The 26,889-nt window shown below is 29.5% G+C and overlaps 1 protein-coding gene across 3 annotated transcripts in view; it reads left to right on the forward strand.

Annotated features, from left to right (window-relative positions):
• The window catches only part of LOC113374830 (septin-7), a 334,150-nt gene that overhangs the window by 199,754 nt on the left and 107,507 nt on the right, over positions 1-26,889 (forward strand). For 2 of the 3 annotated variants that reach the window (XM_026614796.1, XM_026614795.1), the window contains exon 1: positions 20,192-20,950. The exons of the other annotated variant lie outside the window; for it this stretch is intronic. In XM_026614796.1, coding sequence (XP_026470581.1) covers positions 20,546-20,950 — 405 coding nt within the window. In that variant the 5' untranslated portion in view covers positions 20,192-20,545. Of the gene's footprint in view, positions 1-20,191; positions 20,951-26,889 lie in introns of those variants that run through there. 3 annotated transcript variants of the gene reach the window in all.

Genomic DNA, 26,889 nt, shown 5'->3' on the forward strand with positions numbered 1-26,889 from the left:
CAAATCGGCTCTTACGATATCAATAAGGAGAAGTTTACGACGCAATTTTGAATATTGTGAATAATGAAAAATTAAATTAAATTAAAATTTAAAAAATCCAACTGAAACCATGAAATATGAGTATTATGATTGAAAATGAAAAGCTAGTTTTTTTATCTCTCTTAGCATGAGTTGCTCAATACAAAAAATTGCATAATAAATGAGTAAAATGTTTTAAAACCCAAATATTAATATGACACATACGTTAAAAAAAATTGAAAATTTGATTTGTACTAAATCCAGAATAATCAAAAATTAATTTTTAAAAAATATGTAAATATTTATATAATTTTAACGACAAACAGTTAAAACAGTTAAAATTAATAGGGGGGGGAGCGCTAGATATAAAGTTGCATGCGGGCGCTAAGGACCCCAGGACCGGCCCTGTATATATATATATATATATATATATATATATATATATATATATCTTGATAGTTTTTTCGACGTTGAAACATATTTCAAAGTAACTAGCAGCCCATTCGTCGAAATAAAAAAGGTATAAAGTATAAAAACTTTTATTTATACGTTTCGACACAAGATGCGTGTCATCATTCAGCAACTACAACAATCTGAAAATTTTATTAACTAATATAAACACCAATATAGATTAATTATTTTTTATTTCGACGAATGGGCTGCTAGTTACTTTGAAATATGTTTCAACGTCGAAAAAACTATCAAGATACATATATATATATATATATATATATATATATATATATATATATATTGAATGGTAGAATCTTGGATTTGTGTATATTTTGTAGAGTTTCGAACAAGAATCCAAAAATAATAAAAAATAAAAAAACAAGAAAAGTTTTTGATAAACAATTTCTTTATTTAATTATTTGTTTACTGTCGACGTTTCGGAACTAGGTACGTTCCATCTTCAGGACATCTGTCAAGAAACATGATCTTGATGAGATTTTAGCAAACAATATGTTTAGGAAAAGAAAATAGATTTTTCTTAAATAATAAATTGATTGCAAAAAAAATATAATAATGTACAGAAATATGATAATATGATCAAAATGAAAATGATAAAAATGATAAAAATAAATGAGTGGATTATCAGAACAGGATATTAAACATAATAGAAATTTTTTTGAAAGTTATGGAAAATTTTTTAAGAAAAGGTTAATGACAAAGTTGAATTAATTACCTGTATGTTTGAATATATGTTAGCACTCTTTCACTAAACAAGCTTTTTAACAAAAAATGTATTTGTGAGTTAATTTTCCGCCGAATAATTAGATTTTGTAAATCAAAATTACTAAAAGATTTGTCTTTTTTTAAAAATTATTATTTGAAAACACAAATAATATTGTTCTCTGGATGTTGTGCGATTGGCTTTTGAAAACTAACTAATTGAATCTGTTGTGTCATTTGTAACACGTGTAAACACTTGAACGAGAGCTGTGAGATTGAAAAAATTTTCTATTATGTTTAATATCCTGTTCTGATAATCCACTCATTTATTTTTATCATTTTTATCATTTTCATTTTGATCATATTATCATATTTCTGTACATTATTATATTTTTTTTTGCAATCAATTTATTATTTAAGAAAAATCTATTTTCTTTTCCTAAACATATTGTTTGCTAAAATCTCATCAAGATCATGTTTCTTGACAGATGTCCTGAAGATGGAACGTACCTAGTTCCGAAACGTCGACAGTAAACAAATAATTAAATAAAGAAATTGTTTATTAAAAACTTTTCTTGTTTTTTTATTTTTTATTATTTTTGGATTCTTGTTCGAAACTCTACAATATATATATATATATATATATATATATATATATATATATATAAAGAGAGAGGTTTTTCTTCAGATGGTGAAATAATATGATGAAATTGTTTCTTGGGCATCCATCCAGTAATTAAAAACAGTTTTATTGAGAGAAAAAGTTTTTATTCAGAGACATACGTTTCGGGTCTTGATTTGGCCCATCTTCAGTGCTACAATTAAATATTTAACCAATTAAATAAATCTAACCAATTTAATAAACTTGTTTTAAAACAAATATATATTGTGAAAGAATTTATGTGAAAATTATATATGAAAAACAAACATATAATAAAAAAATGTAAAGAAACTCACCATACAAATATATTTGAAAAAAAAAAAACACAAAAACACACGAGATTGCACGAAAAAAAATGAAACAATAAATTGATGAAACGTCGAGTTATGTTAAATGTTAAATAATTGTAAAATTAAAATAAATAATATATTTTATTATAAAACAGCTTATTCCAAACGAATATGTTGTCAGCTTGGAGTATGTATTACATGTAAAATGTGTGCGTATGTGTTTGCGGAAAATTGTGGAAACTGTATCGTCATTGGATGAGAGAACGGGATAGAGAGATTTTTAGTGGTTTCATATTACGAAGATTTTCTTAGCGATCATGCGCAGTAGGAACATAGAAAAAATATAGCATGTGGAAACAAACCATAATCAATGGTTAAACATATGTGGATAAAAATGAAAATATAGAAGCATAATAAAACCATGATAGACAATGTAAAAATGAAAAAAATATGTGATGAAGAGAAATTTTCAAGAAAAGGTATAAATATTAACTATAAAACGATATTAGTTATGGAACAAGTTATTATATAAAAAATTATAACATAGTAAAATATATATGTATATTTACGCAAAACAACACATAAAATGCATATATGTATACACTTACACATACATACATATACAAACATATACACATATACATATACACATATATGTAAACACATATATATATACACACATACAAACATATATATATATATATATATATATATATTAATATGTATATATATACATACACACACATACACATACATACATATATATATATACATAAAAGAAATGTTAGGATGTATTGCGCATATTGAAAAAATTATTCGAAGCATCGCGGTATATATTGCAAAGAGAAGCCGAATCAAATCGTTTGTTAATAGCAGGTAATATTTGTATGAAAATACTCTCAGCGAACTTTCTGCGTAAAGTGTTGGCTTCTCGATGGATAACACTTGGATTGGTGAAATTAAAGGAATGTTTAAAGTTGGAGACATGTTTTGTGATCATGGTTTTATTTTGTTTCTTGCTTAAACTATTAAGTTCGTGTTGGCGCATTCGTTTTGAGAGAAATTGTGATGTTTCTCCAACATAACAACTTGAACAATCATTACAGTCAATGACATATACGACGTTTGACGTGCGGGAGATAGGGGTAGAAGTTTTTAAATTAGTGTATAAGTCTGTGAGAGTGTGTCCAGTCGAACACACTAGCTTCAGACCAACGGATGAAAAAAGTTTTTTTCCATGAGTGGAAAAGGCAGCAGCCAATGTACGATAATGAGATGATAGAATTGAGAGATAGTGAGTTTTCAGGAACAGGGTTAAGGGTTTGTGAAATGATACTATTTTGTTGTGATTGGGAGGTAAATAAGGAAGATGTACGAAATTTATTACGAAGAAAAGGTAATCTCTTATTTATTACTGAGCGTAAAAGTTGTAGTGGATAGGAATTATTTTGAAGAGTAGAATATATCAAATTAATATTTTTTTCGCAATGTGATTCCCAATTTTCAAAACTAGTTTTGGCGCCCCCTAAGGCTTGCGCCCGCATTTTTTGCATGCATCGCATACAAGGCAGGACCGGCCCTGTATATATATATATATATATATATATATATATATACATATATATTTCAAAGTAACTAGCAGCCCATTCGTCGAAATAAAAAAGGTATAAAGTATAAAAACTTTTATTTATACGTTTCGACACAAGATGCGTGTCATCATTCAGCAACTACAACAACTTGAAAATTTTATTAACTAATATAAACACCAATATAGATTAATTATTCTTTATTTCGACGAATGGGCTGCTAGTTACTTTGAAATATGTTTCAACGTCGAAAAAACTATCAAGATACATATATATATATATATATATATATATATATTATGTTTAATATCCTGTTCTGATAATCCACTCATTTATTTTTATCATTTTTATCATTTTCATTTTGATCATATTATCATATTTCTGTACATTATTATATTTTTTTTTGCAATCAATTAATTATTTAAGAAAAATCTATTTTCTTTTCCTAAACATATTGTTTGCTAAAATCTCATCAAGATCATGTTTCTTGACAGATGTCCTGAAGATGGAACGTACCTAGTTCCGAAACGTCGACAGCAAACAAATAATTAAATAAAGAAATTGTTTATTAAAAACTTTTCTTGTTTTTTTATTTTTTATTATTTTTGGATTCTTGTTCGAAACTCTACAATATATATATATATATATATATATATATATATATATATATATATATATATATATATATATATAAAGAGAGAGGTTTTTCTTCAGATGGTGAAATAATATGATGAAATTGTTTCTTGGGCATCCATCCAGTAATTAAAAACAGTTTTATTGAGAGAAAAAGTTTTTATTCAGAGACATACGTTTCGGGTCTTGATTTGGCCCATCTTCAGTGCTACAATTAAATATTTAACCAATTAAATAAATCTAACCAATTTAATAAACTTGTTTTAAAACAAATATATATTGTGAAAGAATTTATGTGAAAATTATATATGAAAAACAAACATATAATAAACAAATGTAAAGAAACGTACCATACAAATATATTTGAAAAAAAAAACCCAAAAACACACGAGATTGCACGAAAAAAAATGAAACAACAAATTGATGAAACGTCGAGTTATGTTAAATGTTAAAAAATTGTAAAATTAAAATAAATAATATATTTTATTATAAAACAGCTTATTCCAAACGAATATGTTGTCAGCTTGGAGTATGTATTACATGTAAAATGTGTGCGTATGTGTTTGCGGAAAATTGTGGAAACTGTATCGTCATTGGATGAGAGAACGGGATAGAGAGATTTTTAGTGGTTTTATATTACGAAGATTTTCTCAGCGATCATGTGCAGTAGGAACATAGAAAAAATATAGCATGTGGAAACAAACCATAATCAATGGTATAACATATGTGGATAAAAATGAAAATATAGAAGCATAATAAAACCATGATAGACAATGTAAAAATGAAAAAAATATGTGATGAAGAGAAATTTTCAAGAAAAAGTATAAATATTAACTATAAAACGATATTAGTTATGGAACAAGTTATTATATAAAAAATTATAACATAGTAAAATATATATGTATATTTACGCAAAACAACACATAAAATGCATATATGTATACACTTACACATACATACATATACAAACATATACACATATACATATACACATATATGTAAACACATATATATATATACACACATACATACATATATATATATATATATATATATATATATATTATATATATATATACATACACACACATACACATACATACATATATATACATAAAAGAAATGTTAGGATGTATTGCGCATATTGAAAAAATTATTCGAAGCATCGCGGTATATATTGCAAAGAGAAGCCGAATCAAATCGTTTGTTAATAGCAGGTAATATTTGTATGAAAATACTCTCAGCGAACTTTCTGCGTAAAGTGTTGGCTTCTCGATGGATAACACTTGGATTGGTGAAATTAAAGGAATGTTTAAAGTTGGAGACATGTTTTGTGATCATGGTTTTATTTTGTTTCTTGCTTAAACTATTAAGTTCGTGTTGGCGCATTCGTTTTGAGAGAAATTGTGATGTTTCTCCAACATAACAACTTGAACAATCATTACAGTCAATGACATATACGACGTTTGACGTGCGGGAGATAGGGGTAGAAGTTTTTAAATTAGTGTATAAGTCTGTGAGAGTGTGTCCAGTCGAACACACTAGCTTCAGACCAACGGATGAAAAAAGTTTTTTTCCATGAGTGGAAAAGGCAGCAGTCAATGTACGATAATGAGATGATAGAATTGAGAGATAGTGAGTTTTCAGGAACAGGGATAAGGGTTTGTGAAATGATACTATTTTGTTGTGATTGGGAGGTAAATAAGGAAGATGTACGAAATTTATTACAAAGAAAAGGTAATCTCTTATTTATTACTGAGCGTAAAAGTTGTAGTGGATAGGAATTATTTTGAAGAGTAGAATATATCAAATTAATATTTTTTTCGCAATGTGATGGATGAGAAAGAAGAATGGCATGATCTAGTAAGTTGATGATAGTTGCAATCTTAGTCGATTTGGGGTTATAGGATTGGAAGTTTAAATAACGTCCAGACCAAGTGGATTTTTGATACCAACATGTAGTGATGGAGCCGTTATTTATAAAAAGGGTAATATCTAAAAAAATAATGGAGTTGTTGAGTCTCTACAGTAAAAATCAAAATTAGGTCAAATCAAGACCCGAAACGTATGTTTTCTGAATAAAAACATTTTCTTTCAATAAAACTGTTTTTAGTTACTGGATGGATGCCCAAGAACAATTTTATCATATTATTTCATCATCTGAAGAAAAAACTCTCGCTTTATATAATCCAAGGGCTGAAAAATTGGACAATTTCAACTTAAAATATTCAAGATTTTTTATTATTCTCAAGACATTGCTTTTCAAATATTCTACAAGTTTGAAGACTCTAGAAATTTCCTCAAGATTTTTTGCAAGCCTACATATCAAGACCTTCTTGTTAGGACACTCAGAACCCATACTACACTAAAGTTACAAATCCAAGATTTTGATCATTTTCAAGAACTTTTACAAGTGTTTTTTAATTTTTAACAACATGAATTTTCAAAATAATTTTAATTTCACTACTATTTATGTAAATAGTGTTCTCCATACAAATAAGGTTAGACATAATATTCGTTCCTCTTATCAATATCCAACTTACACACAGAATTATAATAATTTCAGTATTTCGTCCTTTTATCGTTACAACAATTATTTTCATAATAGTTTTACACAATGCATTCCTTACTCTTTCCCATCTTTTTTCGAGTACATTTTCCATTGCTATGGACTTACCAAACTCATATTATTTAAAACTATTTCAAATCTTTTCTCAAAACTGGCTATCGTCACCAACAAAAGAACTTTTTTATTTCGTTGTTGTAAAGAAAGACTTCTACCAAAATCCTTTGATTTCAAACTAACAAACTTTAATCATCTAAATTCCAATTATTTTAAAAATAAAAAGCTTTCCTTTTCTTTTATGTTGCTGAATCTAGAAATCAAACATTGCATTACCTCTATTGATAACATAAATAAATCTTTAAACTATAATGCCCAATCCTTATTTTCCACTATAAATAATCACATTGACATTAACAATTTTTTAGATTTTGAAAATTCTAGATTCAATAATTCTTTTAATATGTCAAAAAAATCCTTCATAAAAATTTAATACTCTTTTATTCGAAAAAGGCAAACGAATCCAATTAAATATACACCCTGATATCATCAATAAATGGGGAAAAAATTTCGTTATTTTTTAAAATAATTACATTTTTAACTAATGCTAAAAAACTACCAACGGAAGAAAATACTTCTAGCAAAGTCATGAGAATCGAGTATAGCTGGTTAACATCTTTTTTCCTCTACTTTCAATATTGTTGTTAAACAACGCTCAACTTTACTGATTTTTGACACATCGGTGGTGGACCTTTTTAACCCCGGACTTTCATATATTACTATGTAAATAGTGTTCTCCATACAAATAAGGTTAGACATAATATTCGTTCCTCTTATCAATATCCAACTTACACAGAATTATAATAATTTCAGTATTTCGTCCTTTTATCGTTACAACAATTATTTTCATAATAGTTTTACACAATGCATTCCTTACTCTTTCCCATCTTTTTTCGAGTACATTTTCCATTGCTATGGACTTACCAAACTCATATTATTTAAAACTATTTCAAATCTTTTCTCAAAACTGGCTATCGTCACCAACAAAAGAACTTTTTTATTTCGTTGTTGTAAAGAAAGACTTCTACCAAAATCCTTTGATTTCAAACTAACAAACTTTAATCATCTAAATTCCAATTATTTTAAAAATAAAAAGCTTTCCTTTTCTTTTATGTTGCTGAATCTAGAAATCAAACATTGCATTACCTCTATTGATAACATAAATAAATCTTTAAACTATAATGCCCAATCCTTATTTTCCACTATAAATAATCACATTGACATTAACAATTTTTTAGATTTTGAAAATTCTAGATTCAATAATTCTTTTAATATGTCAAAAAAATCCTTCATAAAAATTTAATACTCTTTATTCGAAAAAGGCAAACGAATCCAAATTAAATATACACCCTGATATCATCAATAAATGGGTAAAAAACATTTCGTTATTTTTTAAAATAATTACATTTTTAACTAATGCTAAAAAACTACCAACGGAAGAAAATACTTCTAGCAAAGTCATGAGAATCGAGGTTATAGCTGGTTATACATCTTTTTTCCTCTACTTTCAAATATTGTTGTTAAACAACGCTCAACTTTACTGATTTTTGACACATCGGTGGTGGACCTTTTTAACCCCGGACTTTCATATATTACTATCTATTCTTCGATAAATTCTGGGAAATTATAACTGGGAAAATGTTATTCGACAAAGTGTCCATTTGATCGATACCAAATTTAGGTTCTGAATTTAAATAACAGAAATAAAAATTAATATAACATAGAAAATGTTTTATAAATACCAATGAGTATATAGTTATACAAATGAGATCTTTCAGAGCACCGTGTTTAAGACAAATATGCATTTTTATATTAACATTTCAAAAAAGTTGATATTTCGAGTCTCTAGTAACACTTGCGACCCGTTTACTAACGTTTTTGTATATAGATAAAACTACAAACAAAACTACTTACTACAATTTAATCATAATAATATTCACGTAAAACATCCTATTAAACGTGATTGAACATCATCTGTCAAAAACGTTTGACATTTCACGTAATTGCCACCGTCCATTGTTTTATTTAAATTACGCCTCTACAAAAAATTTTCAAATTAAAAATCTAAAGTTGCTACGCGATTTTGATATCTCACCTTTCCGACCATCTCTGGATTGGCACGAATTTTTCTGACCAAATCGGTTTAGCCGTTTTCGAGATTTACTAAGACATTTGAAAGAGAGCTCCATTTTTATATATAAGACTAGCTGACCCGGCAAACGTTGTTTTGCTAAATAAGGTATATTCTAAACCATTTCTAGAGAATCAAAAATATTAATACTTTAAGTGCATAAGCATGTGTTGTTTGAATGCTGTATACAATTAGGTATTATAAAAACAATAAACCCCATTAGTTTGTCTATATTTTGTCAATACAATCAAACTGGAAGATTTATACAATTTCTATAGAAAACATGGTATAATCCAATCCAAGTCTTTTTTGGTCTTTCGATTACATTTCAAGTTTTTCAGATTCTTTTTGGATTCTGGATTTTGTGTATAATTGTAAATAATACTACTGAGCTTATAAAAAAAAATTCAAATTTATGCGAGGAGAGGAAGAAAATGTATTAAGTATTTCTTCTTTGATCTGCTTTTTGAAAAGTTTCAAGTAACATTCGATGAGTTCCGGACCTTCATATATTGCTATCTATTCTTCGATAAATTCTGGGAAATTATAACTGGGAAAATGTTATTCGACAAAATGTCCATTTCATCGATAGCAAATTTAGGTTCTAAATTTAAATAACATAAATAAAAAATAATATAACCTAGAAAATGTTTTATAAATACCAATGAGTATATAATTATACATATCTGCCAAAAACTGCATTTTCATATTAACATTTCAAAAAAGTTGATATTTTGAGTTTCTAGTAACACTTGCGGCCCGTTTACTAACGTTTTTGTATGTAAATAAAACTGCAAACAAAACTACTTGCTACAATTTAATCATAATTAAATAATATTCACGTAAAACATCCTATTAAACATAATCGAACATCATCTGTCAAAAACGTTTGACATTTCAAGTATTAGCCACCGTCCATTGTTTTATTTACATTACGCTTCAACAAAAATTTTCAAATTAAAAATGTAAAGTTTCTACGCGATTTTGAAATAATATCTCACCTTTCCGACCATCTCTGGATTGGCACGAATTTTTCAAGACTAAGACTGGCCAAATTGATTCAGCCGTTTTCGAGTTTTATTCGGACATTTGAAAGAGAGCTCCATTTTTATATATAAGATAAGGTAGTTGTATCTTTAAATCAAGTATATATCTTTTTTGTAATAATTTATATAATAATATGTTTTTGTTTAAGTTTCTTCAAGCTTTATAGAAGAAGATTAGATAAATCTCCTTTACAGGAATCATGAAAGAGTTCTCTTCTCACACAGTCATAACATCCTGATGTTGGATCAGGCGATAGATGGTAAACAAAATAATCTAATACAAAACCACAACAGTGTGCAAATACAGTGGAAAGGAAGTAACATTATTTCTAAATACCATTTGCAAAAAAAGGAGAAAATTCACAGCGAAAGACAAAATTCTTGTTTTGAATCTGTAGAAAAAGTCTGCAAAGGCATAAAGGCATAACACTTTATTCTGTTTATTGAAAACACATAGTTTTAAAGTTTTTTAACTTCCCGTAGGGTAAGTTATAGTAATCACAAAAAAATCGAACATGAAATTTTTTATATATCTTTACGTTTTAAAGTTTTTTGAATATTTTGACATACCTTAGAAAAAATGGACGTATGTGTGTGTGTGCGTGTGCGGATACAAATTTTTGTCGACGATTTCGGGAACACATATCAACGGATTTGAATAATTCAAAATTGTATTGTATTGAGACGTGCTGAATAGTTTTTGGCGAAGACATGTCTAGTCGTTTCGAAGCTACGGAGCAAAAAGTGCAAAAAATGGCAGGTTCTGAGAGAACAAATTGGCCGATTTGAATGATTCAAAAAACATTCGATTTGTGGTGATGTGAAGAGGTACTGATTAGTTTTCGGTATACACAGGTCAAGCCGTGTCGAAGATACAGAGCAAAAAGTGTAGAAATTCCGATTAGATCCTAGACATCCGCTCATAGCGTTGTACCTAGATAAATAAGCATAAATAGATTGCTATCTCGGGCGATTTGACGTTACACTCATTTTAATTTACGAATAGATCACAACATGGCAGCACATGTACATACAGTGTGTAAATTAACCCCTGGTATTACTTCTACATTTGTACATATAAACAATATAGCCAAAAAATCTGAAAAAAATTAATATTTGAAATAAAAACAAAACATATGAAATACAAAATATATTTTCAAATTTATCACAGACATATTTTTGAAGAATTATAAACTAAACAGAAATAACTGACTACTATTGATTAAAGTATATTACAGACATATTTTTAAAGTACTACAAATTAAAGAGAAATAACTTATTCATATTAATTACTTAATGACTAATAATAATATATTAAAAACTTAAAAACTAAGAAGTGAAAAGCGCAGGAGTATTGACGATGGAATAAAAAATTTAGAAGGAATGACAAGTAATGCGATAATTTAAAAGGATAAAAAGAACAGCACATTTTTAAAAAGGAACGAGTACTTCCGAAACAAAATAATCCCAAAAACAAAAAATATATATATTGATATCCAAATTGAGATAAAACTAAATTCCTAGGATTAAAATTCATTTACGAGACATTCTTCTTTATTATCTCTCCATTTAATAGTTATTTTGCTATCTAATCAATCATTAATAAACTTACATTTGACGAAATCTTTGAATAATTTCTGTATAAGTGTTTTTTTAAACGTAAGTAACCAAGACCTTGAACTACTTTTAATTTATACCAATTGTAGCTCAAATCTATCTATTGTTTTAATCCAGTTTTTATTGCAAGGAGGTTTAGTTAAAACTATAACTAAACCCTTGCTTTTTATAAACTGCCTGGTCTTTGAGCATACTCTCTTAATTGAGACAATAACAAAATTCTTGCCCTTACATTTTACGTTTCCGGAATATTTGAAAACTTCTCAGAACATTGTATACTCTGTCGGAATTTATCCTTTAAATTGTTTCATTGTTTGTTAATCCTTTTTAATCCCGAAACAAAATTTGATGTATCATACATCTTCTGGATGTTAAGGCACTCCTACGCCTTATCACTGCATTCTGAGGCAATTTGCAGCTACCACCAAGGACTTCTATTGAATATATTGTTATCATATTAATTAAGATATTGTTATTATCATATTAGTTATTTTTGCTGCAATTATTATGAAAAAATACCTTTGAGGAAAACTGGTGCCAGAATAGGTGACTCTTGACCTGCACTTGACAATCTCAGGGTTGCTGCAAAAATCTTTTTCAAGGTTTTTAGGCTTTCATCTCCTAACTAAAAACATAAGATTCATTTATTAATATTTTTTTGCAAATTGTATTGAAGTATTTAGAGTTATAATTACTTGTCCTTGTCCTTGGAGTTGCAGATTGTTCTTCTGGTTCTGTGTGAGAGCATTCTCCAGTGACTTGAAAACTATTCTGTTATTGCCGTAAAGGAGACACTTCTAATTGGTTTCGATTTCAAATTATCTTCGTCTTGTGCCACAAACCGAAGAGTTAGGTCATCCATTAAAAAATTATTCGCCCTCTGCATCCAAATTGAAAGCATCTTTTTACAAATTTTTACACACAAATATATATATATATATATATATATACATAATATATAACATTTTAATATTATTTTCATGATACATATTTATTATATGCATAATACATCATTATATACATACCTGATAATTAGATGCCGGAAAGACATGCATTTTTCATTATATTTGGAGTTATAACAATTTGGGACATTACACTTTACCATTTTAACTTAATAATAAATGAAATAAGTATTCACCAAAATATAATTATATATGAACAATCACAGAAAAACAAATATAACACATCTCAACTACACTACGCGATGACAACTTATAGAAAATGGCCGATCAAATCAATGTAGATCAAGCTAGCTGCTAGATCAATGAAATTGGAAATCGTAGCGCCATCCTTCGATCTTTTCGAATACCAATTCATTTCAGAACAAGGTAATCTACATTTGTTCGGAGATTACCGGCCATGGCGTTGTATGTGATCAAGTCCATGGGGAGTTATCTTCGAACAAATGCGCGTTGCACTGTTTTGGTCCTGAGTAGTTTCAATTTTTAAAAACAGATGGCTCATGTGCACTCAATTTCAACTACAAATTGTTCGTGGTTCATGCAAGTGGCTGTCAAGTATTTGATCGCTGTATGGCTGTACGAATAACCTAACTTTTTGAACTCGTGTTGTTTCTAATTAATTTTGTTTAAGTGAACATTTGTGAAATTTAATATGGCAAAGTGTTTTTATAGTACCCAAAAAAGTGTCAAGTGCGGGTTAAAATATTTAGCTATTCCAATACAAGTTTCCGCAAGGTATTTTTTAATAATAATGATCTTTTATGGCAATTTCAATGATATGTTTTCATGATGGAACATGGCTAAATGTAATGTTATAAAACACTCGTACAGTAACTATTCAAAGGTTTTGTAAATGCAACTTTACTATTAATTCATTAGATAGCAAAAAAACTATTACATGCAGAATTAATAAAGAACAATGTCTCGTAAATGAGTTTTAATCCTAGGAATTTGAATTTCTATTCTCTCATTTTGATATCAATATATATTTATTTTATGTTTTTAGGACTTTTTGTTTGTGAAGTATTTGTACTTTTTAACAAATTATTTGTTTTTTTTTAAAACCCTTTAAATTTTTATATTATTTGTCATTCCTTCTAAATTTGTAATTTCATTGCGTGCTCCTGTGCTTGTAGTTTCTTCTTAGTTTTTAAGATTTTAATATATTAATATTAGTCATTAAGTAATTAATATTAGTCAGTTATTTGTGCTTAGTTTAGTTAATACTTCTGTGATTTTCTTCACTTAGATATTTAGTTTTGAAATATTCATTTAAGCATAATTGTGAAATTATAATACTTTTATATAATTATGTATATAATTAATATATTTTCAAACATTCCATAACTGTAATTATAATTGTTAATATAAACATAATTTTAATTGTTCTTTAAACATATGTAATATCTTTGAAAATATATATTTTGTATTTCGTATGATTTGTTCTTATTTCCAATATTAAAAATTATGCAGGTTTTTGGGGCTGTATACGATACGTACTAATTAAGAAGTAAAACCAGGGGTAATTTAAATATTATACATGTGCTGCCATCTATTTTTAAAAATTTGTATTCCAATCGAGGTAACGTCAAACCGCCAGACATAGCGATCTATTATACTTGTTTATCTATGATCAAGTCCTTGTTGCACAGTTGGTTATCGCGCGGTTGGTCATCGCGTTGGTGATAAGAAAGTCAAAACTGATGGGGTTCGAATCCCACGTCCGTAATATTTTTTAAAAAAAATTTTTTAATACTTTATATGTTTGTATAGTTGATACTACATGAACTATTTAAAATTGTTAACTCAGAGCTTATATTTCGCGAACAAAAAATTGATGCATTTGATATAAAATATGTTCATTCTAACAATAAGTCCCGCTTAATTAGATTTTTTTATATATCTTTTATTCAAACATATATAAACAACGTCGTCTAATCTAATAAGTTTTCAGATTTTGTCTACAAGGAACAAATAATGAAAATTCTAGTTTTTATAATATTTATTTATAGACATTTTTGTTGACTGATTATTTTTACGATGCCATGCACCCCACTAGATGTCTTTTATAACAGTTTTAGTAATAATATTTTCTTCATGATCATAACGGGCCAGCGGTGGCGATATCGGTTAGAGCAGGCATCGGCAACCTACGGCACGCGTGCCAGGCTTGGCACGCGATGGTGTTCTGAATGGCACTCTACAAAGTAATCAGGAAAATCGCAAATATATCGAGACGAAGTGATTTTTAAATAAAAAAAAGTTTAATTATAATTATTTATAATTTATATTTATTATTTATAATGTAGCTCGCTAATGTAATTCAACCTACGTTGAAGCACTTAAAGATGAATTTTCCAGATGCAAAGACTTTGAAGCTTATTCCTTCCTCATAAAACCAGATTTCATAGATCCATCAATTATACCGTTTGATTTTTCAATTTTTGAATGGATGAGTGTTGATGATTTTGAAATGGAAATTATCGAACTAATATCCTCAGAATTATGGAAAACAAAATTTAAGAAATTACGAAAAAATCAGAAAGATGACTCCATGGAAAATTAAATTGTTGGATGACTTTGCCGGAAATATTTAATTGTTTAAAGAAAATTTAAAGCGCTCTCCTTTCAACTTTTGGTTCCACATATCTCTGTGAACAATTTTTTTCTCACATGAAACATATTTTGAGTTCACAAAGATGACGTTTAACAACTAAACATTCAGAATTATGTGTGTTACAAATTATACTCCGGATATTGTAATGTTAAGCAAAAATGTACAGGGACAAGGTTCGCATTAATATTGTTTAGTTTATTTTAGAATTTCATGTTATTTGTTAACTTCTCGTAGGGTAAGTTATAGTAATCGCAAAAAATCGAAAATGAAAATTTTCATATATCTTTACGTTTCAGAGTTTTCTGAACATTTTGGCATACCTTAGAAAAAATGCATGTATGTGTGTGTGTGCGTGTGCGGATACAAATTTTTGTCGACGATTTCGGGAACGCCGACCAACCGATTTGAATAATTCAAAAAACATTCGATTCGTATTGATAAGAAGACGTGCTGATTTGTTTTTGGCGAAAGCAGGTCTAGCCGTTCCGGAAATATGGAGCAAAAAGTGCCAAAAACGGTAGCTCAGTTTTAAGAGAACGGAGCGTACGATTTGAATAATTCAAAAAACATTTTACTTGTATTAAAATGAAGAAGAACTGTTCAAATTTTCATGAAGGCAAGTCTAGTGGTTTCAGAGATCTAATAGTAGTAGTAAAAAAAGTTTAAAAAAATGCCATCTGGCGGTCAAAAATGATCATTAGACATATGCACATCAAATTATCGGATATTTTATAGACATTTTAACAATAAGTATAAATTTTGTTTACATTCCTATGGGTTCCGTACCAATGTTTATCCGTTACACGGCGACGCGGCGCTTAGGCTCTTCGATATTTCGTCTCTATGCAGTTAAAGCAGTACGATTGCTTTGAAAAAAAGTTCAGAATTTTCAAAATATTTCAAAATACACTTTTCTCCAAAAAGTCTTTTTTTCAAAAAAAGTAAATTTTTGTCAACAATTTATAGTTTCTCAAAAATCTAATTTTTCAGAGTAATTTTTTTTTCAAAAATGTTAATCTTTTATAAAAAAAATAATTTTTGGTATGGGAAGTTCCAGCAATTTGCCTTAAAGCACGATGCCATGCCTAGACTAGTTAATAAATATGTTTAAAAGATAAATTTGGTTATAATTCTTCTCCCCTAGAACCTGGTTCTATAGTTTAGAATTAAGGCGGCACCCTGAATCCTGAATCATATTGGTAGAGTGGCTTGGCACACCACAGTTAAAAGCTTGCCGACCCCTGGGTTAGAGCATGGGCTAGCACCAACTAGACCCAGGCTCGCTGGTTCGATTTCCGCTACCGCCAAGCCTGACATCAGGCAACTTTGATGTCAAATTTCCACTTGGGGTTATAGATCACAATATAAATTCAAGTGGAAACTGTCCTTCGTGGACATAGTTGCATACAATCATATGCACACTTTAAGACATAAGAGCTAATAAAACCCCCACACCATTAGACACAATAGCCAATAAAACCCCCACACTATTAGACATAAAAGCTAATAAAACCCCCACACTATTAGACATAAGAGCTAATAAAAAAAAACCTATACATAGGAGAAAGATAACCGATGGGTTGCTTCTCATATTAATACCTTAGATCATAAATCATACACATAAACAGCTTATAGAACAATAATAAAAAGAGTTTCGATTGCTGTGGAAAAAAATGATCATGACATGGGTGAAGTAATGTTTAAAAAACACTCATACACAGAAACTTTTTAAAGATTTCATCAAATGCAACTTTATTAATGATTGATTAGATAGCGAAATAACTATTAAATGCAGAGATAATAAAGAAGAATGTCTCACAAACGAATTTTAATCCTAGGAATTTAGTTTTCTCTCAATTTTGATATCAATATGTTTTTTTAAATTTTTGCTTTCTTTGTCATTCATTCTGAATTTATCATTCCATTGTCAATACTTCTGCGCTTTTCTCTTGTTAGGTTTCAAGTGTTTAATTAAATTTTAGTTTATTAATTAATATTAATAAGTTATTTCTCTTTAATTTGTAGCACTTTAAAAATATGTCTGTAATATATTTTAGTTTCGTCTGTTATTTCTGTTTAGTTATTTGTTTTCTGGTGTTTAGTTATTTCTGTCAGTTCTTTCTGTTTAGTTTATAATTCTTCAAATATATGTTTGTGATATATTTGAAAATATATTTTGTATTTCGTATGTTTAGTTCTTATTTCCAATATTAAAATTTAATCAGGTTTTTTGGCTGCATTGATTATATGAACAAATGTAGAAGTTATACCGCGAGTTAATTTAGAAAATGTACATGTGCTGCCATCTATAATCACCAGACATAGCGATCTATTTATGCTTATTTATCTATGCATGTAACGTTGTATAATAACTTTTTCTGATACAATGTTTTTATCGTGTTTTTCGTTAATCGGCGCGCTATAATATGCTTTCTAATACTCATCTGAGACTTATGCATTTATAAACATTTTTGTGAATATCATAAATCACAGCATTCTGCTCTTGGCATTGTTCTCTGCTCGTTTTACTTATAGAAACGCTATGGGATTTTATACTGCAGAATTAATAAGTACTATTATAAATTATTTTTGTTAACTTTAAAAACTGCGTTGTCTGCATCGAATAAATAGTTATGGGCCATAAACAATTTGTTTACTTTTTTCGAAGTGGTATGACTAACAGCGGTCTTGTCGTGCCGAGAGCGCACATACGCTGTGGAGTATTTCATCTTGGCGTAGAGAGGGTAGCACCGTTTAATCGAAAAACAACAAATTTTAATTTTATTGGTTTTAATTAGAATTTGAAGATCAATATTCGAAATATACTCATATATGTCATTATCATTCGTGTTTGAACTATTGACATTCTTTGTTAGGAAAATCTGAAACTGATATTATATATTATTATATCAGTTATATATATATATATATATATATATATATATATATAAGTTCTTGTGGGGCGATACATCAAAATATATCGCCCCGCAAGAACTTACTCATATATCTCAACATCAAAATTAACAACTAAATCATATATATATATATATATATATATATATATATATATATATTTGTAAATTTTTTAGCAGCCCAACAGTCGAATTAAAAAAGATTAAATAACAAAATTATTTATTCAATTATACGTTTCGACACTTGATGTGTGTCATCCTTCAGTAATCAAACCAGGAAAAACAAAAAAATTAATTATGATGTGAAAATTGATATAAACACTAACTTTGTGTAAAATAGTAAAAAAACTATTATTAACAAGCGAGTTTATAGGAGGAGCAAATATTGCCCTCCTATATTTAAGTTAACATCGGAAAGTGTTGTGTGTACTATTCAAGGCTAAACATACAACCTAGGTTATTTTACACAAAGTTAGTATTTATATCAATTTTCACATCATAATTAATTTTTTTGTTTTTCCTGGTTTGATTACTGAATGATGACACACATCAAGTGTCGAAACGTATAATTGAATAAATAATTTTGTTATTTAATCTTTTTTAATTCGACTGTTGGGCTGCTAAAAAATTTACAAATATGTATCAACGTCGACGAAACTTTCAACATATATATATATATATGTATATATATATATATACATATATATATATATATATATATATATATTGTGTGATTCTGAATTTGATGTTGACATATGTATTAACAAAGTCTAATAATCGGGCATAACATCAATAAAAAACATGAATTTCTTTCAAAAAATTATTTTAAATCCATACGTTTCGACTATAATCCTAGCCTTCATTCAGTGGAAACTAAAAATAAAATTAAAAACTAAAACAATTGAATTGGAGTGAAAAGAAAAAATAAAATAGTAAATAGTACTTACAATCAGTTAATCTTAGTGTTAAATTGAAAATTTTAATAATCCATGGTATCAGGATATGGTAATGCACTACACTATGTATTATAAACATTAACTTGAAATTACACAATATTTTCAACAAAATACTAATTTTAAATTAGTATACTACTAATTTCTTCAACCAGTCTACAAATAACACACTATCCATTTGTGATTTTTTAAAATTAGTATTTTGTTGAAAATATTGTGTAATTTCAAGTTAATGTTTATAATACATAGTGTATTGCATTACCATATCCTTCCTGATACCATGGATTATTAAAATTTTCAATTTAACACTAAGACTAACTGATTGTAAGTACTATTTACTATTTTATTTTTTCTTTTCACTCCAATTCAATTGTTTTAGTTTTTAATTTTATTTTTAATTTCCACTGAATGAAGGCTAGGATTATAGCCGAAACGTATCGATTTAAAATAAATTTTTGAAAGAAATTCATGTTTTTTATTGATGTTATGCCCGATTATTAGACTTTGTTAATATATATATATATATATATATATATATATATAATATATATAAATATATATATATATATATATATATATATTAACAAAGTCAATATATATATATATATATATATATATATATATATATATATTTGTTGATGGCTTTTTATTTATTATAATTATTGATTGAAAGTTCGTTTGACCCTTTCTTGGTATTAAAAATGAAACATATCGAATATAATCTGAAAATACTGTTAATAGAAAGGTCAAACAATAGCATGCTACGTCATTAAATGAAAAGAGTGGCTGCGTTTTTTGTTCGCCGAGTATGTGTCACGAGTATAACTTCTATCTATGTTATAACAATAAGCCATCGGCGAAGTCGAGACATGGCGATCTCGACTGGCCACGGCCCGATCGACTCCGAATGTTGCCGGACTCACTCGAAACATTCGTATTTGCGTTGTCCGACCAGCATTGCGCGCAGTCGTGGAAGTAACTTGTGTGCGTGTAGATATATTCGTCGGACGTGATAGAATAGTTGTTCCCTGTGCGAGTGTTCATATTCTGAGAACTACCCCGGCGCCTGCGCTTTTTTACAAGGGGTTTTCTGACGCGCCATATCGTGTGAGCTGGTTGTTCGTTTGTTGCTTGTTTATATATGCAATAATACTAGAGGGATAAGAGAGCAATTTCTTGTGCGGCTGGCCGTACGGTATTATTATTGTTTAAAAACTGATGCGGTTTCGAACGGAAGCGCATTTATCGATCGCTATTTTTGTAGATGAAGTGACATATTATTGTGGCGTGTGTTTTTATCCGTGTCGTGCGTAGTGTGCGGTGATGAATGGACAGTCTTCGTTGCCCGTCGCGGGCATAAAGACTTCGCCGAGCTCCCGGCCGCCGATAGCGGGTCCCGGGAGTTACTTGTACACGTCAAGTAGTACCCTGTTGGGCGCTCGTTCTGCGACGGGGCCGGCTGTTACAGCTGATAAGCCTTCCGTGAGACCCGTACCGCCCCCGACTCTGCCAAAATACACAAATTCGTTTAACGCGGGCGGAGTGCGGGATCGCGACCGCGATGGTGGAATAGGCGGCAGCTACAGATTGGCAAGTCTCGATCGTCTTGCAATGAGACAACGCCTGATCGAGCAGACCGCGAATAATGGAACCGCTAATGGACTCCAACAAAACGGTACTGCCGACAATAAAGAAAATACTACAACAATGTCGAGCACCGCCGTCGGGGTGAGTCATTAGATGAGATAGAGGTTTTTGAATCAACTTAGCGTCTTATATATGTAACCGTACCATTGAGTACTTATATATATAAAATAAAAATTATACCATTTTTTCCAAATGCGGGATCTTTCTATGGCACATATGCAGAAATAAAGAAATAGTAAGCTTAGTGCAAAGTATAAGCGATGAATTATTTGTAGTTTGTATTATTATGAACCAGTAATTTCATTTCACATATGCGTTTCAATTTAAGAAATGCATTTGCTGATAAGAGGCCTGAATTTTACTGTTAGCAGTCTCAAATCAATATGGGAACGCGAGATGATTGTGTTATCAATACGAACACGCGTACTTTAATATATGTATATTTTTTATAATTTCAAAAAGTTGCAATTTAGAGCTTCCGTACAGTAAAATTTCCGAACACGCACAATTTTGTTAGAAGAATTTCGTTGAATGCGTTCAAGTACACGCCACGATCAACTCAAAAGTAAACTTGTCGAAAGTGGCATTGCCTTGAGGCATGTTGCATGAACTTCTCGATATGTGTAATAATAACTGAAGGGGTTACACCACTGTAGCTGCCTAAAAGAACGTATGTTATTGCCATTTTTTTTCGGGCGGAAGGTAATGTAATAAAATCATGATATTAAATATAGTTATTTATTGTACATTAAAGTAACAAAATAAAATATAATTGTAAAAAAAAAATTAAAAACAACGGTACCACAGCCATTTCGGCGAGCCGCGTCAAATTGGAGGCGCTCCGCGGCACGCAAAATAACTACAACAATTTTAATTTTTTTTATTCGAATTTTCAATAGTATATTTAAAATAACATTTTTAAGTGCCCATCGTAGCGGATTTGAAAAATATCGATTTTTGTTCCTTTGGCGAGCACTTTATTAACTTCCCGAAGGAGAAATTTATGTTTTCATCAAAAAATCCGATTCGCTAATTTTGTTTTCTCGACGTTTCAAGCCATTCTGAATCGAATGAGACCAAATTTGAAAAAAGTATGTGTGTGTGTGTGCGTGTGCATCAACAGATTTTTTACCGCAAATCGCCGTTTTCTCAAAAACGGCTGACCCGATTTCAAATATTTTAAAGCCATTCGAAGTATCTCGATGAGGACTATTGTTTGTCAGTTTTGTGCGACCATCGGCTAAGCCGTTCCTTCGTAAATAGCAGAGAAGTGAAAAGTTTTTTGTCCACGTTTTAGCCCGCAGTTCTGAATCGATTTTGAAAATTCAAAAATCGTTCGAAAGATATTGGTTGGGAATCGACCTGATTAGTTTTTGGTAGAGATCGGCTGGGCCGTTTTCTTGTAATAAAGTTTAAAACAAAAAAAATTCGACGATTTGTATGATTATTTTTTTGACGGTAGATTCCATAGTCTTCTATATCATACTAAAATATTACGGCCCTACGACAACTGGTTCAGCATTAAAAATTCGTCAAAGTTTGCAAAAATTGGTATCGTTTTTTTTGGCATTTGTCAAAATTAGACCTTTGAGCGACGTTTTCTCAAAAACGCCTGAGCCGATTTTAGAAATTTAAAAGCTATTTGATGTATTTCGGTGAGGACTATCGTTTGTCAGTTTTGTGTGACGATCTGCCAAGCCGTTTTTTTGCAATTTGAAAAAAAGTGTTAAACTTTTCGTCCACATTTAAGCTCATCCTACCGAACCGATTTTAAAAAATCAAAAACTGTTCGAAAGATATTAGTTGGGAATGGTACTGATTAATTTTAGGTGAAAATCTACCGAGCCGTTTTCTTGTAATTAGCTGTTGAAAAAAAGTGTTAAACTTTTCGTCCACATTTAAGCTCATCCTACCGAACCGATTTTAAAAAATCAAAAACTGTTCGAAAGATATTAGTTGCGAATGGTACTGATTAATTTTAGGTGAAAATCTACCGAGCCGTTTTCTTGTAATGAACTGTTGAAAAAAAATTTAAGCCGATTTTCATGGAACTTTTTTTGATGATATACATCATGGTCTTATAGAACTTACTGTAATATTACGGCCTTCTGACAAGTAATTTAATTTTAAAAATTTGTCAAACTTTGCTAAAATTATTATCGTTTTTTTTAAAGTAGGATTGATGAAGTATATTATTTACACATTTTTTTTTGATTAAGTCGATTATTTACACATATCGGGAAGTTCATGTAACTTGCCTCAAGGCTAAATACCAAACCAACTAGTTCAAAATCGTTGAATTTCAACGAAAAAAACGGATAGTGATTTGTAATTTTTTTTTTAACAGCAATCATAACCTTACGTCCTATGAGCTGTTGGGCTAAAACTTCTCCTTACTTCGTATTTTTTAGATGGTTAATCCATCCATATTTGATTATTTTGTTATTAGAATTAATCTAATGGGTGACTTTGTTGGTGCACCAATGCCGGGAGAGGGCTATTTTCACTTGGAAACATATTGCTATCTATATTTCCAAGTGAAAATTGTTGTCACTGCTGCCTGACAACAGGCTGCTCGAAGTGGGTATCGAACCCGGGACCTCTGATTCAGGTCCTGTCGCTCTTAACCGTTTACCTACGGGCGAGCCCATTTGTTAATAATTGATGAACAAATTAACATATAGAAGATCTATGATGGGCACTTAAAAATGTGATTTTAAGTATACTGTAAAAAAAATCGAGTGAAAATAGTTCAATTTGTTGTAGTTATTTTGCGTGCCGCGTTGTAAAATCGTGTTTTGAGAAAAACGCGTTTAAAGTTTTGAAAGAAATTATAGATAAGAAAAAATTAAAATAATATCAGTTTAATATTTTTTACTGTTAATCTGATATCCCAGCAACATACAGATGCCTTTTTATTTTTATAATTTTTTTCTTATTTTCTTCCTTTGATGATTTTGTATCAGAGCTTCCTACTTTTGGCACATCCGTCAAAGACCGTTCGGCATGCTTAAGACGTTTATAATCGACTTTAAGACAAAAATTACATGTTTAGATGCCAATATTAATCTCCAAAACTATTTTCATTTATAAAATACTGCTTAGGCCATCGTTGAAATTATCCTCAGCAATATCGGCCGCAATATAGTCAACCCTTATATGTGTTGACTCTGCACTGTTCATCTATTGGTTAAAAATGCTTTTACAGTTAATTTATGCAATATAAATATATCAGTATATTTAAGAAGATACACGTTGTCATTTTTCTTTATAGTATTTTTTGTTAATGAATTTGAGCGGTGTCGGTTCGAAGCAGCCCGACGCGCATGGGAAAAAAGCTCATGATTACAAGTAAAAAAATAAAGTTTTAGGTATGGAATATTTTTCCACATATTCTAAAGGGTTCAAAGTATATTTTAAGTCTAAAAAATTTTTTTTGGTTTTTCGAAAAATCTACAGTGGTGTAGGCCTTTAATCAATCGAAATTGAGATTTATATATTTACATAAAATTTTCAACTGTTTATTTCGAAAATAAATTTTTCGCTTTCACTAAAAGCTAAACATTGCTATATCTCAAAGCATTTAAAATACATATTTGTAATTATATTAATTATACTTAAACGTACGTTAGGACAACATTGTAGCGTATTATTCCAAATGTTAATTAATTCATATAACTCAACTAATTTTCGTGCATAAACTTTATCGCCAAATTTCACGAAAAAAGACTAAACATTTTTTAAGAAACTTTATTTTGTAAAATATTAATAGTCCAGTCATTTGGTGCAAAAAAAGGCTGTTGCCGGTACAGTACTCCGGGAATTCTGAAAATTAGTAATCTTATAGATTTCGAGGTGCGCTTTACGAAAATCAACTTTGCCACCTCAAATTTGAACGGCAAGTTGCCGCCATATTGAAAAAATGGCGTCAAAAAACAGCTTTTTTAAAATATCTCCTTTTTGGCTTATTCTAAGATAAAAGTATCGATGTACGAATTAAATTAGATAAAATTTCCTACAATTCTTTAGAAAACCGTTTTTTTGTAAAATTGATAGTTTGAGAGTACGGCCGCCTCAAATTCTTTGCTGCTCCCGCCGTAGTATCAAATCTCTCCATATATTACAGCACTTTGAACTTGACCATATTCTTTCTAATAAATTAATATTTTCAATGTTAAATTAAGCGAATAAGATCTAGAAATAAAACAATTCAAATATTTTTCAGTCTTTTTGCTGATTTTTTAACACTTCAATGGCAAAGTAGCTATAAGTAAGTATAGTCCAGTCGTTTGGTCGTTTTGCCGGTACAGTACTCCGGGAATCCTGAAAATTGGTAATCTTATAGATTTCGAGGTGCTCTTTACGAAAATCAACTTTGCCACCTCAAATTTGAACGGCAAGTTGCCGCCATATTGAAAAAATGGCGTCAAAAAACAGCTTTTTTAAAATATCTAAATAAAATAATTCAAATATTTTTCTGTTTTTTTGCTGATTTTTTAACACTTCAATGGCAAAGTAGCTATAAGTAAGTAGCTTGATGTGTTAAAAAATCAGCAAAAAAAAACAGAAAAATATTTGAATTATTTTATTGCTAGTACTCATTCGCTCAATTTAACATTAAAAATGTTTATTTATTAGGAAGAATATGGTCAAGTTCAAAATGCTGCCATATATGGAGAGATTTGATACTACGGCGAGAGCAGCAAATACTTTGAGGCGGCCGTACTCTCAAACTATCAATTTTACAAAAAAACGGTTTTCTAAAGAATTGTAGGAAATTTTATCTAGTTTAATTCGTACATAGATACTTTTATTGTAGAATCAGCCAGAAAGGAGAAATTTTAAAAAATCTGTTGTTTGACGCCATTTTTCCAATATGGCGGCAACTTGCCGTTCAAATTTGAGGTGGCAAAGTTGATTTTCATAAAGAGCACCTCGAAATCTATAAGATTACCAATTTTCAGAATTCCCGGAGTACTGTACCGGCAAAACGACCAAATGACTGGACTATAAGTATCTGATATAAGATAATACTGGCCTTGATATCATTTAATGATTTATATCAATCGTAAGAATTTTTATACAAGTAGAAAAGTTTTGTAGACTTCTCGCATACTTTCCATAGTAAGTTATAGTAAACGCAAAAAATCGAAAATGAAAATTTTTATATATCTTTACGTTTCATAAGTTTTTGAATATTTTGGCATACCTTAGAAAAAATGGATGTGTGTGTGTGCGGATACAAATTTTCGTCGTCAACGATTTCGGGAACACCGATCAACCGATTCGAATAATTAAACTAGTGGGGCGCATGGCATCGTGCCTTAAGGCAAATTGCTGGAACTTCTCGTATCGTAATTAAACATTCGAGGAATAAAAATAATCCATAATTGTTTTCAAATAGTTTATTTATTATAAATACATACTGTAAATTCATAAGTGCTTTTTAAATTGGACGATGAGAGTATTTTATAAACAACTTATGTGTAGGTTTACAAGAGTCCATTTTTTTTAAATTTGAGTTTTTTGATAATTCAGAATTTTTTTGATAATTTAGAAATGTTTTCAAAATTTTGACATTTTTTTCGAAGTTTAAATTTTTTTGGAATTTAAGGGGGTCTTCCTATGTGACGGCCTGTTTTTTAGGGATATTTTAGAATTTTTTTTCTACGGCCAGTAAATAGCTAGAGCTTCAAGTTTTTTATCATTTATTAATACATATTTGGACAGTATAAATATAAAATTTCAGCTAAAAAAATTTAGTCCAACCAGAGTTACAGCGCTCTAAACACCCCCCCCTCAAAAAAAAGAGCTCCCACTGTCTCCACGATTCCGGCTGATTGGCTTATCTGACCAAAAAAAAATAAACGGCGTTTTAATTTGTAGGCTTAAAAGCACGGAATGACCTACAATCAAATGAATATAAAAAAAATTGGATGTTTTATAGACATTTGAAATAAAAGTTGCAAATTAGGCGTTTTTTTCTTTTGTTTTTTGCTATAAAAAAATCGAAGTTTTCA

Source organism: Ctenocephalides felis, unplaced genomic scaffold (genome assembly GCF_003426905.1).
Source record: "Ctenocephalides felis isolate EL2017-DRISC unplaced genomic scaffold, ASM342690v1 CF-g0.4_SCAFFOLD_01886, whole genome shotgun sequence".
Taxonomy (NCBI): domain Eukaryota; kingdom Metazoa; phylum Arthropoda; class Insecta; order Siphonaptera; family Pulicidae; genus Ctenocephalides; species Ctenocephalides felis.